Source organism: Oncorhynchus mykiss, chromosome 16 (assembly GCF_013265735.2).
Source record: "Oncorhynchus mykiss isolate Arlee chromosome 16, USDA_OmykA_1.1, whole genome shotgun sequence".
Lineage (NCBI taxonomy): Eukaryota > Metazoa > Chordata > Actinopteri > Salmoniformes > Salmonidae > Oncorhynchus > Oncorhynchus mykiss.
In genome coordinates this window covers 10,769,494-10,786,028 of record NC_048580.1, presented here as the reverse complement: position 1 = coordinate 10,786,028, position 16,535 = coordinate 10,769,494, and the positions used below count along the sequence as shown (strand labels likewise).

Genomic DNA, 16,535 nt, shown 5'->3' with positions numbered 1-16,535 from the left:
TGTAATGTATTAGACAGTAGGGGGGGGGTTGTAATGTATTAGACAGTAGGGGTGGGTTGTAATGTATTAGACAGTAGGGGGGGGTTTGTAATGTATTAGACAGTAGGGGGGGGGTTGTAATGTATTAGACAGTAGGGGTGGGTTGTAATGTATTAGACAGTAGGGGGGGTTGTAATGTATTAGACAGTAGGGGGGGGTTGTAATGTATTAGACAGTAGGGGGGGTTGTAATGTATTAGACAGTAGGGGGGGGTTGTAATGTATTAGACAGTAGGGGGGGGTTGTAATGTATTAGACAGTAGGGGGGGGGTTGTAATGTATTAGACAGTAGGGGGGGGGGTTGTAATGTATTAGACAGTAGGGGGGGGGGTTGTAATGTATTAGACAGTAGGGGGGGGGTTGTAATGTATTAGACAGTAGGGGGGGGGGTTGTAATGTATTAGACAGTAGGGGGGGTTGTAGTGTATTAGACAGTAGGGGGGGGGTTGTATGTATTAGACAGTAGGGGGGGGTTGTAATGTATTAGTCAGTAGGGGTGGATTGTAATGTATTAGACAGTAGGGGTGGGTTGTAATGTATTAGACAGTAGGGGGGGGGGTTGTAATGTATTAGACAGTAGGGGGGGGGGTTGTAATGTATTAGACAGTGGGGGGGGGGGGGGGGGGTTGTAATGTATTAGACAGTAGGGGGGGGGTGGTAATGTATTAGACAGTAGGGGGGGGGTGGGTTGTAATGTATTAGACAGTAGGGGGGGGGGGGGTTGTATTGTATTAGACAGTAGGGGGGGGGTTGTAATGTATTAGACAGTAGGGGGGGGGGGGGTTGTAATGTATTAGACAGTAGGGGTGGGTTGTAATGTATTAGACAGTAGGGGGGGGGGGTTGTATTGTATTAGACAGTAGGGGGGGGGGGTTGTAATGTATTAGACAGTAGGGGGGGGGGGGTTGTAATGTATTAGACAGTAGGGGTGGGTTGTAATGTATTAGACAGTAGGGGTGGGTTGTAATGTATTAGACAGTAGGGGGGGGGGGGGTTGTAATGTATTAGACAGTAGGGGGGGTTGTAATGTATTAGACAGTAGGGGGGGTTGTAATGTATTAGACAGTAGGGGTGGGTTGTAATGTATTAGACAGTAGGGGGGGGGGGTTGTAATGTATTAGACAGTAGGGGGGGGGTTGTAATGTATTAGACAGTAGGGGGGGGGGGTTGTATTGTATTAGACAGTAGGGGGGGGGGGGGGTTGTAATTGTATTAGACAGTAGGGGGGGGTTGTAATGTATTAGTCAGTAGGGGGTGGATTGTAATGTATTAGACAGTAGGGGGTGGGTTGTAATGTATTAGACAGTAGGGGGGGGGTTGTAATGTATTAGACAGTAGGGGGGGGGGGGGTTGTAATGTATTAGACAGTGGGGGGGGGGGGTTGTAATGTATTAGACAGTAGGGGGGGGGGTGGTAATGTATTAGACAGTAGGGGGGGGGGGTTGTAATGTATTAGACAGTAGGGGGGGGGTTGTATTGTATTAGACAGTAGGGGGGGGGGTTGTAATGTATTAGACAGTAGGGGGGAGGTGGGTTGTAATGTATTAGACAGTAGGGGAGGGGGTTGTAATGTATTAGACAGTAGGGGGGGGGGGTTGTAATGTATTAGACAGTAGGGGTGGGTTGTAATGTATTAGACAGTAGGGGGGGGGAGTTGTAATGTATTAGACAGTAGGGGGGGGGGGTTGTAATGTATTAGACAGTAGGGGGGGGGGTTGTAATGTATTAGACATTAGGGGTGGGGTTGTAATGTATTAGACAGTGGGGGGGGGGGGGGTTGTAATGTATTAGACAGTAGGGGGGGGTTGTAATGTATTAGACAGTAGGGGGGGGTTGTAATGTATTAGACAGTAGGGGGGGTTGTAATGTTTTAGACAGTAGGGTGGGTTGTAATGTATTAGACAGTAGGGGTGGGTTGTGGTGTATTAGACAGTAGGGTTGGGTTGTTATGTATTAGACTGTAGGGGGGGGGGGTTGTAATGTATTAGACAGTAGGGGGGGTTGTAATGTATTAGACAGTAGGGGGGGGGTTGTAATGTATTAGACAGTAGGGGGGGGGTTGTATTGTATTAGACAGTAGGGGGGGGGGTTGTAATGTATTAGACTGTAGGGGTGGGTTGTAATGTATTAGACAGTAGAGGGGGGGGGGTTGTATTGTATTAGACAGTAGGGGGGGGTTGTAATGTATTAGTCAGTAGGGGTGGATTGTAATGTATTAGACAGTAGGGGTGGGTTGTAATGTATTAGACAGTAGGGGGGGGGTTGTAATGTATTAGACAGTAGGGGGGGGGGGTTGTAATGTATTAGACAGTAGGGGGGGGGTTGTATTGTATTAGACAGTAGGGGGGGGGTTGTAATGTATTAGACAGTAGGGGGGAGGTGGGTTGTAATGTATTAGACAGTAGGGGAGGGGGTTGTAATGTATTAGACAGTAGGGGGGGGGGGTTGTAATGTATTAGACAGTAGGGGTGGGTTGTAATGTATTAGACAGTAGGGGGGGGGAGTTGTAATGTATTAGACAGTAGGGGGGGGGGTTGTAATGTATTAGACAGTAGGGGGGGGGGTTGTAATGTATTAGACATTAGGGGTGGGGTTGTAATGTATTAGACAGTGGGGGGGGGGGTTGTAATGTATTAGACAGTAGGGGGGGGTTGTAATGTATTAGACAGTAGGGGGGGGTTGTAATGTATTAGACAGTAGGGGGGGTTGTAATGTTTTAGACAGTAGGGTGGGTTGTAATGTATTAGACAGTAGGGGTGGGTTGTGGTGTATTAGACAGTAGGGTTGGGTTGTTATGTATTAGACTGTAGGGGGGGGGGTTGTAATGTATTAGACAGTAGGGGGGGTTGTAATGTATTAGACAGTAGGGGGGGGGTTGTAATGTATTAGACAGTAGGGGGGGGGTTGTATTGTATTAGACAGTAGGGGGGGGGGTTGTAATGTATTAGACTGTAGGGGTGGGTTGTAATGTATTAGACAGTAGAGGGGGGGGGGTTGTATTGTATTAGACAGTAGGGGGGGGTTGTAATGTATTAGTCAGTAGGGGTGGATTGTAATGTATTAGACAGTAGGGGTGGGTTGTAATGTATTAGACAGTAGGGGGGGGGTTGTAATGTATTAGACAGTAGGGGGGGGGGGTTGTAATGTATTAGACAGTGGGGGGGGGGGGGGGGGGTTGTAATGTATTAGACAGTAGGGGGGGGGGTGGTAATGTATTAGACAGTAGGGGGGGGGGGGGTTGTAATGTATTAGACAGTAGGGGGGGGGGGGGTTGTAATGTATTAGACAGTAGGGGTGGGTTGTAATGTATTAGACAGTAGGGGGGGGGGGGGGTTGTAATGTATTAGACAGGAGGTGGTGTGGCTGAATCTAGTGATAACTTGCTGTCTGGCTGGGCTGTGTAATTTACATGATCTTATTTCATCCACACCATGCCTCTCCAGACAAATTACAGAAGTTTCACTAAACACAATACACATTCTATTTCTATTTCCTTGTGGAGTTGTCATTCCGTTTGGAATGCTAAGAACAATGAAGACGTCCTTCCCTCTGTGCAGGATGTGAGTTCCTGTCTTCAGTGGCCAAGTATTTTTTAAGACATCTGTGGGGAAAAAAAGATAGAAAGAGAGACAGAGCAAAAGAGACAGAGAAATAATATAATTTGATTGAATTGAGAGAGAGACGGGTGTGAGAGAGAGTGAGAGAGAGAGTGTCAGATAATGTGAAACCCAATCTCCTTTTATTTTTATTTACCCACCACCAAAGTGATTACATTTATTAGAAACCTCTTCAAGTAATTGTGGCTCAGCAGAGCAAATATTCAATTAAAACAGACAATTGAATAAGTGTGATTCCTTCAGTTCGACCAACATAACCTTGATGCATGTCTCCCCTCTATTAAATTAGATTTTCCATTCAGGGAGAGAGATACGATTTCCAAACCTTCCATAACAAAGCCATCACCTACAGAGAGATGAACCTGAAGATTTGTCCGAGCAAGCTTGTCCTGGGGCTCTGTTCACAAACACAAACACACCTCACAGAGCCCCAGGACAGCAACACAATTAGATCCAACCAAATAATATGATAAGAAAAAGATAATTACTTGACACATTGGAAAGAAAGTATAATCAAAAAAACAGATCAAACTAGAATGCTATTTTGCCCTAAACAGAGAGTACACAGTGGCAGAATACCTGACCACTGTGACGGACCCAAACTTAAGGATAGCTTTGACGATGCACAGACTCAGTGAGCACAGCCTTGCTATTGAGAGATGCTGCCGTAGGCAGACCTAGCTCTCAAGAGAAGACAGGCAATGTGCACACCGCCCACAAAATGAAGTGGAAACTGAGCTGCACTTCCTAACCTCCTGCCAAATGTACGACCATATTAGAGACACATATGTCCCTTAGATTACACAACCCAGAAAACATTTTTAAACAACTTACATTTTGATATACTCCAAAATCTATTGGGTGGAATACCACACTGCCATCACTGCAGCAATATTTGTGACCTGTTTCCAAGATGGCGCCATAGTAGATGGCTGCTGTTTATTGGGCTCTTAACCAACCATATTATTTTGGTTGTTTTTTCATATTGTTTGTAATTCATTTTGTACATAATATTGCTGCTACCGTCTCTTATAACCGAATAGAGCTTCTGGACATCAGAACAGCGATTACTCACCTTAAAGTAGACAAATCATTTTTCTTTAATGAGTCGGAAGATGGGGATTTAGTCCAGACACCCGAACAGGCCCTCAAGCCATGGACCTGCGTTCCATGGCTTTTCTACAGACAATGGAATTCTCCGGTTGGAACGTTGTTGAAGATTTATGATAAAAACATCCTAAAGATTGATTCTATACTTAGTTTGAAATGTTTCTACGATCTGTAATATAACCTTTTGAAGTTTTCGTCCGACATTTGCCTGGACCTGCACGAGCGTTTGGATTTGTGTTCTAAACGCTCTAACAAATGTAGCTACTTGGACATAAATAATGGACATTATCGAAACAAACCAAATATGTATTGTGGAACTAGGATTCCTGGGAGTGCATTATGATGAAGATCATCAAAGGTAATGGAATATTTATAGCGTTATTTCTGATTTCTGTTGACTCCAACATGGCGGATAAAAAAATAAATAACAATTCTGAGCGCCGTTCTCAGATTATTGCATGGTTTGCATTTTCCGTAAAGTTTTTTTGAAATCTGACACAGCGGTTGCATTAAGGAGAGGTATATCTATATTTCCATGTCCAACAATTGTATTTTCATTGACATTTATAATGAGTATTTTTGTAAAATGATGTGGCTCTCTGCAATATCACCGGATGTTTATGGAACTAGTGAACGTAACTCGCCAATGTATACTGAGATTTTTTTATATAAATATGGACTTCATCAAACAAAACATACATGTATTGTGTAACATGAAGTCCTATGAGTGTCATCTGATGAAGATCATCAAAGGTTAGTGATTAGTTTTATCTCTATTTGTGCTTTTTGTGACTCCTCTCTTTGGATGGAAAAATGGCTGTGTTTTTCTGTGAGATGGTGGTGACCTAGCATAATCGTTTGTGGCGTTTTCGCTGTAAAGCCTATTTGAAATCGGACACTGTTGTGGGATTAACAACAAGATTACCTTTAAAACGGTATAAGATACAGTGCCTTGCGAAAGTATTCGGCCCCCTTGAACTTTGCGACCTTTTGCCACATTTCAGGCTTCAAACATAAAGATATAAAACTGTATTTTTTTGTGAAGAATCAACAACAAGTGGGACACAATCATGAAGTGGAACGACATTTATTGGATATTTCAAACTTTTTTAACAAATCAAAAACTGAAACATTGGGCGTGCAAAATTATTCAGCCCCTTTACTTTCAGTGCAGCAAACTCTCTCCAGAAGTTCAGTGAGGATCTCTGAATGATCCAATGTTGACCTAAATGACTAATGATGATAAATACAATCGCCCTGTGTGTAATCAACTCTCCGTATAAATGCACCTGCACTGTGATAGTCTCAGAGGTCCGTTAAAAGCGCAGAGAGCATGAAGAACAAGGAACACACCAGGCAGGTTCGAGATACTGTTGTGAAGAAGTTTAAAGCCGGATTTGGATACAAAAAGATTTCCCAAGCTTTAAACAACCCAAGGAGCACTGTGCAAGCGATAATATTGAAATGGAAGGAGTATCAGACCACTGCAAATCTACCAAGACCTGGCCGTCCCTCTAAACTTTCAGCTCATACAAGGAGAAGATTGATCAGAGATGCAGCCAAGAGGCCCATGATCACTCTGGATGAACTGCAGAGATCTACAGCTGAGGTGGGAGACTCTGTCCATAGGACAACAATATGTCGTATATTGCACAAATCTGGCCTTTATGGAAGAGTGGCAAGAAGAAAGCCATTTCTTAAAGATATCCATAAAAAGTGTCGGTTAAAGTTTGCCACAAGCCACCTGGGAGACACACCAAACATGTGGAAGAAGGTGCTCTGGTCAGATGAAACCAAAATTGAACTTTTTGGCAACAATGCAAAACGTTATGTTTTGCGTAAAAGCAACACAGCTCATCACCCTGAACAGACCATCCCCACTGTCAAACATGGTGGTGGCAGCATCATGGTTTGGGCCTGCTTTTCTTCAGCAGGGACAGGGAAGATGGTTAAAATTGATGGGAAGATGGATGGAGCCAAATACAGGACCATTCTGGAAGAAAACCTGATGGAGTCTGCAAAAGACCTGAGACTGGGATGGAGATTTGTCTTCCAACAAGACAATGATCCAAAACATAAAGCAAAATCTACAATGGAATGGTTCAAAAATAAACATATCCAGGTGTTAGAATGGCCAAGTCAAAGTCCAGACCTGAATCCAATCGAGAATCTGTGGAAAGAACTGAAAACTGCTGTTCACAAATGCTCTCCATCCAACCTCACTGAGCTCGAGCTGTTTTGCAAGGAGGAATGGGAAAAAATGTCAGTCTCTCGATGTGCAAAACTGATAGAGACATACCCCAAGCGACTTACAACTGTAATCGCAGCAAAAGGTGGCGCTACAAAGTATTAACTTAAGGGGGCTGAATAATTTTGCACCCCCAATTTTTCAGTTTTTGATTTGTTAGAAAAGTTTGAAATATCCAATAAATGTCGTTCCACTTCATGATTGTGTCCCACTTGTTGTTGATTCTTCGCAAAAAAATACAGTTTTATATCTTTATGTTTGAAGCCTAAAATGTGGCAAAAGGTCGCAAAGTTCAAGGGGGCCGAATACTTTCGCAAGGCACTGTACATGTATGTTTAAGGAATTTTAATTATGAGATTTCTGTTGTTTTGAATTTGGCGCCCTGCACTTTTACTGGCTGTTGTCATATCGATCCCGTTAACGGGATTGCAGCCCTAAGAAGTTTTAACAAGGTCAATATTCACAAGACCGCAGGGCCAGACGGATTACCCGGATGTGTACTCTGAGCATTCTCTGACCAACTGGCAGCAACATTTTCAACCTCTCCCTGTGTGAGTCTGTAATACCAACATGTTTCAATCAGACCACCATAGTCCCTGTGCCCAAGAACACTAAGGTAACCTGCCTAAATGACTACCGACCCGTAGAACTCACGTCTGTAGCCATGAAGTGCTTTGAAAGGCCTTAAGGGTGTACATCAACACCATTATCCCGGAAACCCTAGACCCACTCCAATTTGCGTACCGCCCCAACACATCCACAGATAAGGCAATCTCTATTGCACTCCACACTTCCCTTTCACACCTGGAGAAAAGGAACACCTATGTGAGAATGCTATTCATTGGCTAAAGCTCAGCATTCAACACCATAGTGCACCTCCCTCTGCAACTGGATCCTAGACATCCTGACGGGCCGCCCCCGGGTGGTGAGGGTAGGTAACAACACATTCGCCATCCTGATCCTCAACACAAGGAACCCTCAGGGCTGCGTGCTCAGTCCCCTCCTGTACTCCCCTGTTCACTCATAACTGCCCAGCCAGGCAGGGCTCCAACACCATCGTTAAGTTTACCGATGACACAACAGTGGTAGGCCTGATCACCGACAATGACGAGACAGCCTATAGGGAGGAGGTCAGAGACCTGACCGTGTGATGTAAGGACAACAACCTCTCCCTCAACATGATCTAGACAAAGGAGATGATTGTGGACTACAGGAAAAAGAGGACCGAGCACGGCCCCATTCTCAGCGACAGGGCTGTAGTGGAGTTGAGAGTTTCAAGTCCCTTGGCATCCACATCACCAACAAACTAACATATGGTCCAAGCTCACCAAGACAGTCGTGAAGATGGCACGACAAAACCAATTCCCACTCAGGAGACTGAAAAAATGTGGGTCCTCAGATCCTCAAAAGGTTCTACAGCTGCACCAGCGAGACCATCCTGATGGGTTGCTTCACTGCCTGGTATGGCACTGCTCAGAGGCACTACAGAGGGTAGTGCGTTGGGCCCAGTACATCACTGGGGCCAATCTTCCTGCCATCCAGGACATCTATACCAGGTGGTGTCAGAGGAAGGCCCAAAAAATTGCCAATGTCTCCATCCATCCTATTCATAGACTGTTCTCTCTGCTACCGCACGACAAGCGGTACCGGAGTGCCAAGTCTAGGTTTAAGAGCCTTCTAAACAGCTTCTAACCCCAAGCTATAAGAATCCTGACCAAATGGCTACCCAGATTATTTGCATTGCACCCCCCCTATTTTATGCTGTTGCTACTCTCTGTTGTTATCTATGCATAGTGTTGTGTCTTTGGCTATGCCGGATTAAGTGATATGACATGCTATTCTATAAAATAATTTCTCCGTAATTAATATTACCTGATTGAGCTAATCATGTAAATGTAATTAACTAGAGAGTCGGGCACCACGAAATAATATTTATAGAGCTGTTATCTTCCAAATAAACTCTTAAAGACCTAGTAATATTTTACATCAATAGCAGTCAATATTAATCGTCATCTTAATTCAGTCTCATCTGAAAGTTGTAAATTCTTGGTTATCTGCAGCGGGCGGAACAGATATGACAGCTTGTTACACAAAAGAAAAGAGGCTGGGTTTGAGTGAAGGAGCGGGAAGACTGAGGAACAAAGGCCAAAGCTGTGCTATCGTAAATACAATATCTTATGCATTCGAAATTATCGGACATTTGGAAAAGGAAAATGCAATAAATATTTACTCTGAGCTGCGCATCAGTAGGTTGGTGGTAGATGGAAGGCCGTGTTGCCCAACCGAGTCCTTTGAAGAGTGTCCCTTGTTGTCAATTTAATACTTTGTAGTAACGTCGTTGGGTGATAGACGGGATACTTGGTCTGTTCCTTCCTAACCCTCGTTTGCATCTGCTGTTGCTAACTCAACGGCTAGGAGGTATCACTTCTGTAGTGAATAAGAGTTAAAAGTTCATAACATTTGCAACCAAAGCTCACGCTGATGTTGGCTTCGTTCTGTAGTTATTATCTGAACCATTCTGACATCTGACCATCGTCCTCACGTCCTCGGAACAGGAGGTTACATTGTCGTCAAGGGCTTATATAGGAAGGGAGAGAAGGGCGTGTTTGAAAAGTTTTATAGCCCATGTCCCTTCACAGGGGCCTGCCACTGATTGAGCAGAGCCCTATCTTATGAAAATCTCACATTTTAGAAGCTAAAAGTACATTTCATCCCATCACGAATCATTTCATATTCAAACATTTAAATTGAACAACAATTCAATGTGAATCCGAAAACTCTGATGTGTAGACTTTCCACTGTAGAGTTTATGTCATCTTATCATTGATGAGAATGTCTCAGATGACAACCGAACTGACATCATATTCATTAAGTACCACCGTATATGTTCCATTGGTGTCACGCCCTGGCCATAGAGAGGCTTTTATTCTCTATTTTGGTTAGGCCATGGTGTGACTAGGGTGTGCATTCTATGTTCCCTTTTCTATGTTTTTGTATTTCTTTGTTTTTGGCCGGGTATGGTTCTCAATCAGGGACAGCTGTCTATCGTTGTCTCTGATTGAGAACCATACTTAGGTAGCTTTTCCCCACATGGTTTTTGTGGGTAGTTGCTTTCTGTTTTTGTATTCTGTACCAGACAGAACTGTTTCGGTTTCGTTCATTCTCTTTTGTTCTTTTTTTATTCAGTGTTCAATTCATAAATAAAGATGAACACGTACCACACTGCACCTTGGTCCTCACCTTCTTCAACCCACGACAGCCGTTACAATTGGTCGGATTACCAGAATATAGTTAATTTCCCCCCACTTTCTGATGTTCCCAGAATCTCTATGTTAACCAAGGGTTTTGCAAATGTAACCTCATTAGGGTAGAGAGAGGAAAAAGGGGGGAAGAGGTATTTATGACTGTCATAAACCTACCCCCCAGGCCAACGTCATGACAATAGCCACTTTACTAACTCTACCTACTTGTACATATTTCCTCAATTACCTTGACTAACCAATGCTTTGTTGGGGAACCCCCTGTATATCGCCTCGCTATTGTTATTTTACTGCTGTTCTTTAATTATTGTTTCTTTCTTTATTTTATTTTTATAGGTATTTTTCTTAAAACTGTATTGTTGGTTAAGGGCTTGTAAGTAAGCATTTCACTGCTAGGTCTACACCTGTTGTATTAAGCGCATGTGACAAATAACATTTGATTTGATTTGAAGGAAAGGGCAACCAGTGAGTAACAAACACCATTGTAAATACAACCTATAACTATTTGCACATCGTTATAACACTATTATAACACAGTTAATTATTGTTATAACACTGTTTATAGCCATAATATGACATTTGAAATGTCACTATTCCTTTGGAACTTTTGTGAGTGTACTGTTTATGTAAAACAAAAATGTATTTGTTTATTTCACTTTTGTTCATTATCCATTTCAGTTGATTTGGCAATGTAAACATGTGTTTGCCATACCAATAAAGCCCTTAAAGCCCTTAATAAAGCAGGCAGGCAGGTAGGCAGGCAGGCAGGCAGAGAGAGAGAGAGACAGACAGACAGGCAGAGAGAGACAGAGGCAGAGAGAGAGAGAGACAGACAGGCAGAGAGAAAGAGAGACAGAGGGAGAGACAGAGAGGGAGAGACAGACAGACAGACAGACAGGCAGACAGACAGACAGGCAGGCAGGCAGGCAGGCAGGCAGGCAGGCAGGCAGGCAGGCAGGCAGGCAGGTAGGCAGGCAGGCAGGCAGGCAGAGAGAGAGTGAGACAGACAGACAGGCAGAGAGAGACAGAGGCAGAGAGAGAAAGACAGACAGGCAGAGAGAGACAGAGGCAGAGAGAGAGAGAGACAGACAGGCAGAGAGAAAGAGAGAGAGAGACAGAGGGAGAGACAGAGAGGGAGAGACAGACAGACAGACAGACAGACAGAGGTAGCGCGGTTCCAGCAGTACAGTAGAAGTGGAAGCTGATAATGATGCTATAGTTTGCTAACTTTCTTCTTTGCAAGCCTTTAACTGCACATATCCATTTCCTGCTTGGGGATCTTCTGGATGACCTGTATACATTAGCAACAATTCAAACTGGACTGTGTGTATGTGTGCTAACTTGACATGTTATTACATGTTATCTATGCTCTTCCATAGGACCAATTGTTACTATCACCTTCATAGCACCATAGAGCAGCCCTAACAAAGAGCCAAAACCTTGTCCTGTAACCGGTCTTATCTCTTTAGCAACACAGGTTAGCCGTTTTGTGCCCTATTGAAATGTCGTCATTAGCAACACAGGCTAACTGTTTTGCGCCCTATGGAAACATCGACGTTAGCAATACATGCTAACTGTTTTGTGCCCTATTGAAATGTTGTGGTTAGTAACACATGCTAACCGTTTTGTCTCTCCCTCTGTGTGTTGCAGTGCCGTCATTCTGGGGGCTAGTGAACTCAGCGTGGAACCTGTGCTCCGTGGGGAAGAGGCAGTCTCCCATCAACATCGAGACCAGCCACATGATCTTTGACCCCTTCCTCACACCCATCCGGCTCAACACGGGAGGACGCAAGGTAAACAAACACTCAACAATGTTACTCTCAGGGTGCGTCCATAATGTCATCATATTTCCTATATAGTGCACTACTCTGGGCTCTGGTCGAAAGTAGTGCTCTAAATCTGGAAGAGGGTGTTATTTCAGACGTAGTCTTATTGGCTGAGGTGATGGATGTTGCTGCATTGTCGGTTCCCTTCTGCTTTGTTTGGGGAACATTGTGTGGTTCTACAATGCTGTTGTATGGTTTGTTTGGCAACATGGCATGTAAGGATCCCTGATCAATGTTGCTGGCTAAACGCTTCACTGATTTTTATCCCACTGTTTGTCACAGTGGAGTTCTTTACAGAGGACCCCTATGGCTTTCTAATTCATGGATTCAACTCTACATTGGCAGGATTTAACCATAATACGTATTGCTTCACACACACACAGTAATCTGTTACCACCATAGAGGACAAAACACAATCCCTTGTGAGGGATTACCATGAAACACAACACACACACACACTCATGAATTACCATATGACATTTGTGTTCCTAGTTGCCATAGCGTAGAAACAACAATAGCAAAGTGTGGTACCCCAATGCACCCCCTGCCACATAATAACAGATCATTTGAACATGGGTGGAGACAGGATGTGCTCCAAAGTTCATGGTTCCATGTTCAGGTGATTACTATTATGAGGGTGTGTTTACGTGCCAGGGGTTGGTACAGGGTTACCCCGGGGCCATTGCAGGGGAAACATGGGCATGGGCACCCATAAAGATTATGAGAGAGAGACTGTAATCCACACATACTCTGTTCAATTGCAACGCCTATTACTAGCCGGTTCAACCTCTCTTTCGTATCGTCTGAAATCCACAAATATTGGAAAACGCAGCGGTCATCCCCCTCTTCAAAGGGGGAGACACTCTAGACCCAAACTGTTATAGACCTACAGTTGAAGTCGGAAGTTTTCATACACCTTAGCCAAATACATTTAACTCTGTTTTTCACAATTCCTGACATTTAATCCTAGTAAAACATCCCTCTTTTAGGTCAGTTAGGATCACCACTTTATTTTAAGAATGTGAAATGTCAGAATAATAGTAGAGAGAATGATTTATTTCAGCTTGTATATCTTTCCGTACACTCAATTAGTATTTGGTAGCATTGCCTTTAAATAGTTTAATTTGGGTAAAACATTTCGGGCAGCCTTCCACAAGCTTCCCACATTAAGTTGGGTGAATTTTGGCCCATTCCTCTTGACAGAGCTGGTGTAACTGAGTCAGGTTTTTAACCCTCCTTGCTCACACACACTTTTTCAGTTCTGCCCACAAATGTTCTTTAGGATTGAGGTCAGGGCTTTGTGATGGCAATTCCAATACCTTGACTTTGTTGTCCTTAAGCCATTTTGCCACAACTTTGGAAGTCTGCTTGGGGTAATTGTCTATTTGGAAGACCGATTTGCGACCAAGCTTTAACTTCCTGACTGATGTCTTGAGATGTTGCTTCAATATATCCACATAATTGTCTTCCTCATGATACCATCTATTTTGTGAAGTGCACTAGTCCTCCTGCAGCAAAAGCACCCCCACAACATGATGCTACCACCCTCGTGCTTCACGGTTGGGATGGTGTTCTTCGGCTTGCAAGCGTCCCCCTTTATCCTCCAAACATAACGATGGTCATTGTGGCCAAACAGTTATATTTTTGTTTCATCAGACCAGAGGACACTTATCCAAAAAGTATGATAATCTTTGTCCTCGTGCAGTTGCAAACAGTAGTCTGGCTTTTTTTTTTTTTAATGACTCCAACTTAAGTGTATGTAAACTTCCAATTTCAACTGTATATCCATCCTGCCATGCCTTTCTATAATCTTCGACAGCCAAGTTAACAAATAGATCACTGACCATTTCTAGTCGCACCACACCTCCAATATGCAATCTGGTTTCCGAGCTGGTCATGGGTGCACCTCAGCCACACTCAAGGTCCTAAATAATATCATAACCGCCATCGATAAAAGACAGTACTGTTCAGCCGTCTTCATTGACCTTGCCAAGGCTTTCAACTCTGTCAATCAGGCAGTCGGCAGACTCAACAGCCTTTGTTTCTCAAATGACTTCCTCGCCTGGTTCACCAACTACTTCTCTGATAGATTTCAGTGTGTAAAATCGGAGGGCCTGTTGTTCGGACCTCTGGCAGTCTCTATGGGGGTGCCACAGGGTTCAATTCTTGTGCCGACTCTTTTCTCTGTATATATCAATGATGTTGTTCTTGCTGCTGGTGATTCTCTGATCCACCTCTATGCAGACAACACCGTTCGGTATACATCTGGCCCTTCTTTGGACACTGTGTTAACAAACCTTCAAACGAGCTTCAATGCTGTACAACACTCATTCCGTAGCCTCCAACTGCTTTTAAATGCTAGTAAAACTAATGTCATGCTCTTCATCCGATTGCTGCCCGCAACTGCCCGCCCGACTAGCATCACTACTCTGGACATTTCTGACCTAGGTGTCTGGTTAGACTGTAAGCTCTCCTTCCAGACTCACATTAAGCATCTCCAATCCAAAATTAAATCTAGAATCGGCTTCCTATTTTGCAACAAAGACTCCTTCACTCATGCTGCCAAACATACCCACGTAAAACTGACTATCCTACCGATCCTTGACTTCGGCAATGTCATTTACAAAATAATCTCCAACACTCTACTCAGCAAATTGGATGTAGTCTATCACAGTGCCATCCATTTTGTCACCAAAGCACCATATACTACCCACTACTGTGACCTGTATGCTGTCGTTTGCTGGCCCTCACTACATATTCGTCGCCAAACCCACTGGCTCCAGGTCATGTATCAATCTTTGCCAGGTAAAGCCCTGCCTTATCTCAGATCACTGGTCACCATAGCAACACCCACCCTTAGCATATTTCACTGGTCACTATTTCACTGGTCATCCCCAATGCCAACACCTCCTTTGGCCGCATTTCTCTGCTGCCAATGACTGGAACCAATTACAAAAATCACCGAAACTAACTTTAAGCATCAGCTATCAAAGCAGCTTACCTATCACTGTACCTGTACATAGCCCTCTGTAAAAAGCACACCCAACTACCTCATCCCCATATTGTTATTTATTTATCATCTGCACATCTATCACTCCAGTGTTAATGCTAAATTGTAATTATTTCGCCTCTATGGCCTATTTATTGCTTTACCTTCCTAATCTTACTACATTTGCACACACTGTATATATATTTATCCCATGTGTAACTCTGTGTTGTTGTATTTGTCGCACCACTTTGCTTTATCTTGGCCAAGTCGCAGTTGTAAATGAGAACTTGTTCTCAACTGGCCTACCTGCTTAATTTTTTTTTTATTATATTTTTTTATTTCACCTTTATTTAACCAGGTAGGCTAGTTGAGAACAAGTTCTCATTTGCAACTGCGACCTGGCCAAGATAAAGCATAGCAGTATGAGCAGACAACACAGAGTTACACATGGAGTAAACAATTAACAAGTCAATAACACAGTAGAAAACAAAGGGGGAGTCTATATACAATGTGTGCAAAAGGCATGAGGTAGGCGAATAATTACAATAAAGGTGAAATAAAAAAATAAAATAAAAAACTGGAGTGAGAGAAAAATAGCAGAGTTGAATCAGAATCACCTTCATTCACTAAGAACATTTACAGGTAGGGGGAGAGTGGGGTAAGTTAAGAACATTTACAGGTAGGGGGAGAGTGGGGTAAGTTGAGAACATTTACAGGTAGGGGGACAGTGGGGTAAGTTGAGATCATTTACAGGTAGGGGGAGAGTGGGGTAAGTTGAGAACATTTACAGGTAGGGGGAGAGTGGGGTAAGTTTAGAACATTTACAGGTAGGGGGAGAGTGGGGTAAGTTGAGAACATTTACAGGTAGGGGGAGAGTGGGGTAAGTTAAGAACATTTACAGGTAGGGGGAGAGTGGGTAAGTTAAGAACATTTACAGGTAGGGGGAGAGTGGGGTAAGTTGAGAACATGTACAGGTAGGGGGAGAGTGGGGTAAGTTGAGAACATTTACAGGTAGGGGGAGAGTGGGGTAAGTTGAGAACATTTACAGGTAGGGGGAGAGTGGGGTAAGTTGAGAACATTTACAGGTAGGGGGAGAGTGGGGTAAGTTAAGAACATTTACAGGTAGGGGGAGAGTGGGGTAAGTTGAGAACATTTACAGGTAGGGGGAGAGTGGGGTAAGTTGAGCCTTTTTACATTCAGCTTCACTATGTCAAGTGAAATATAATAATAATAATAATAATAATATAATATCCTTTCTAACAAAGATATCAACATATATTTCAGGATGTTGTGTGTCCCTAGAAATAATCACAATTCATTTAAACATTCCATTTTTGATAATATAGTTTGTGTAAAAAAAACTGGTCTCTTAGCATAACTTCCCCTGGGTAAAGACAGCTACACATGTCTGTACTGAATGAAATAGTGCCACTACCTTTTTAAAAAC

At 43.3% G+C, this 16,535-nt stretch overlaps 1 protein-coding gene across 2 annotated transcripts in view; it reads left to right on the top strand.

The window, feature by feature from the left end:
* The window catches only part of ca10a (carbonic anhydrase Xa), a 351,708-nt gene that overhangs the window by 140,177 nt on the left and 194,996 nt on the right, over positions 1 to 16,535 (top strand). For both annotated transcript variants that reach the window (XM_036946123.1, XM_036946124.1), the window contains exon 4: positions 11,924 to 12,066. In XM_036946123.1, the coding sequence (XP_036802018.1) occupies positions 11,924 to 12,066 (143 nt within the window). The remainder of the gene's footprint in view (positions 1 to 11,923; positions 12,067 to 16,535) is intronic.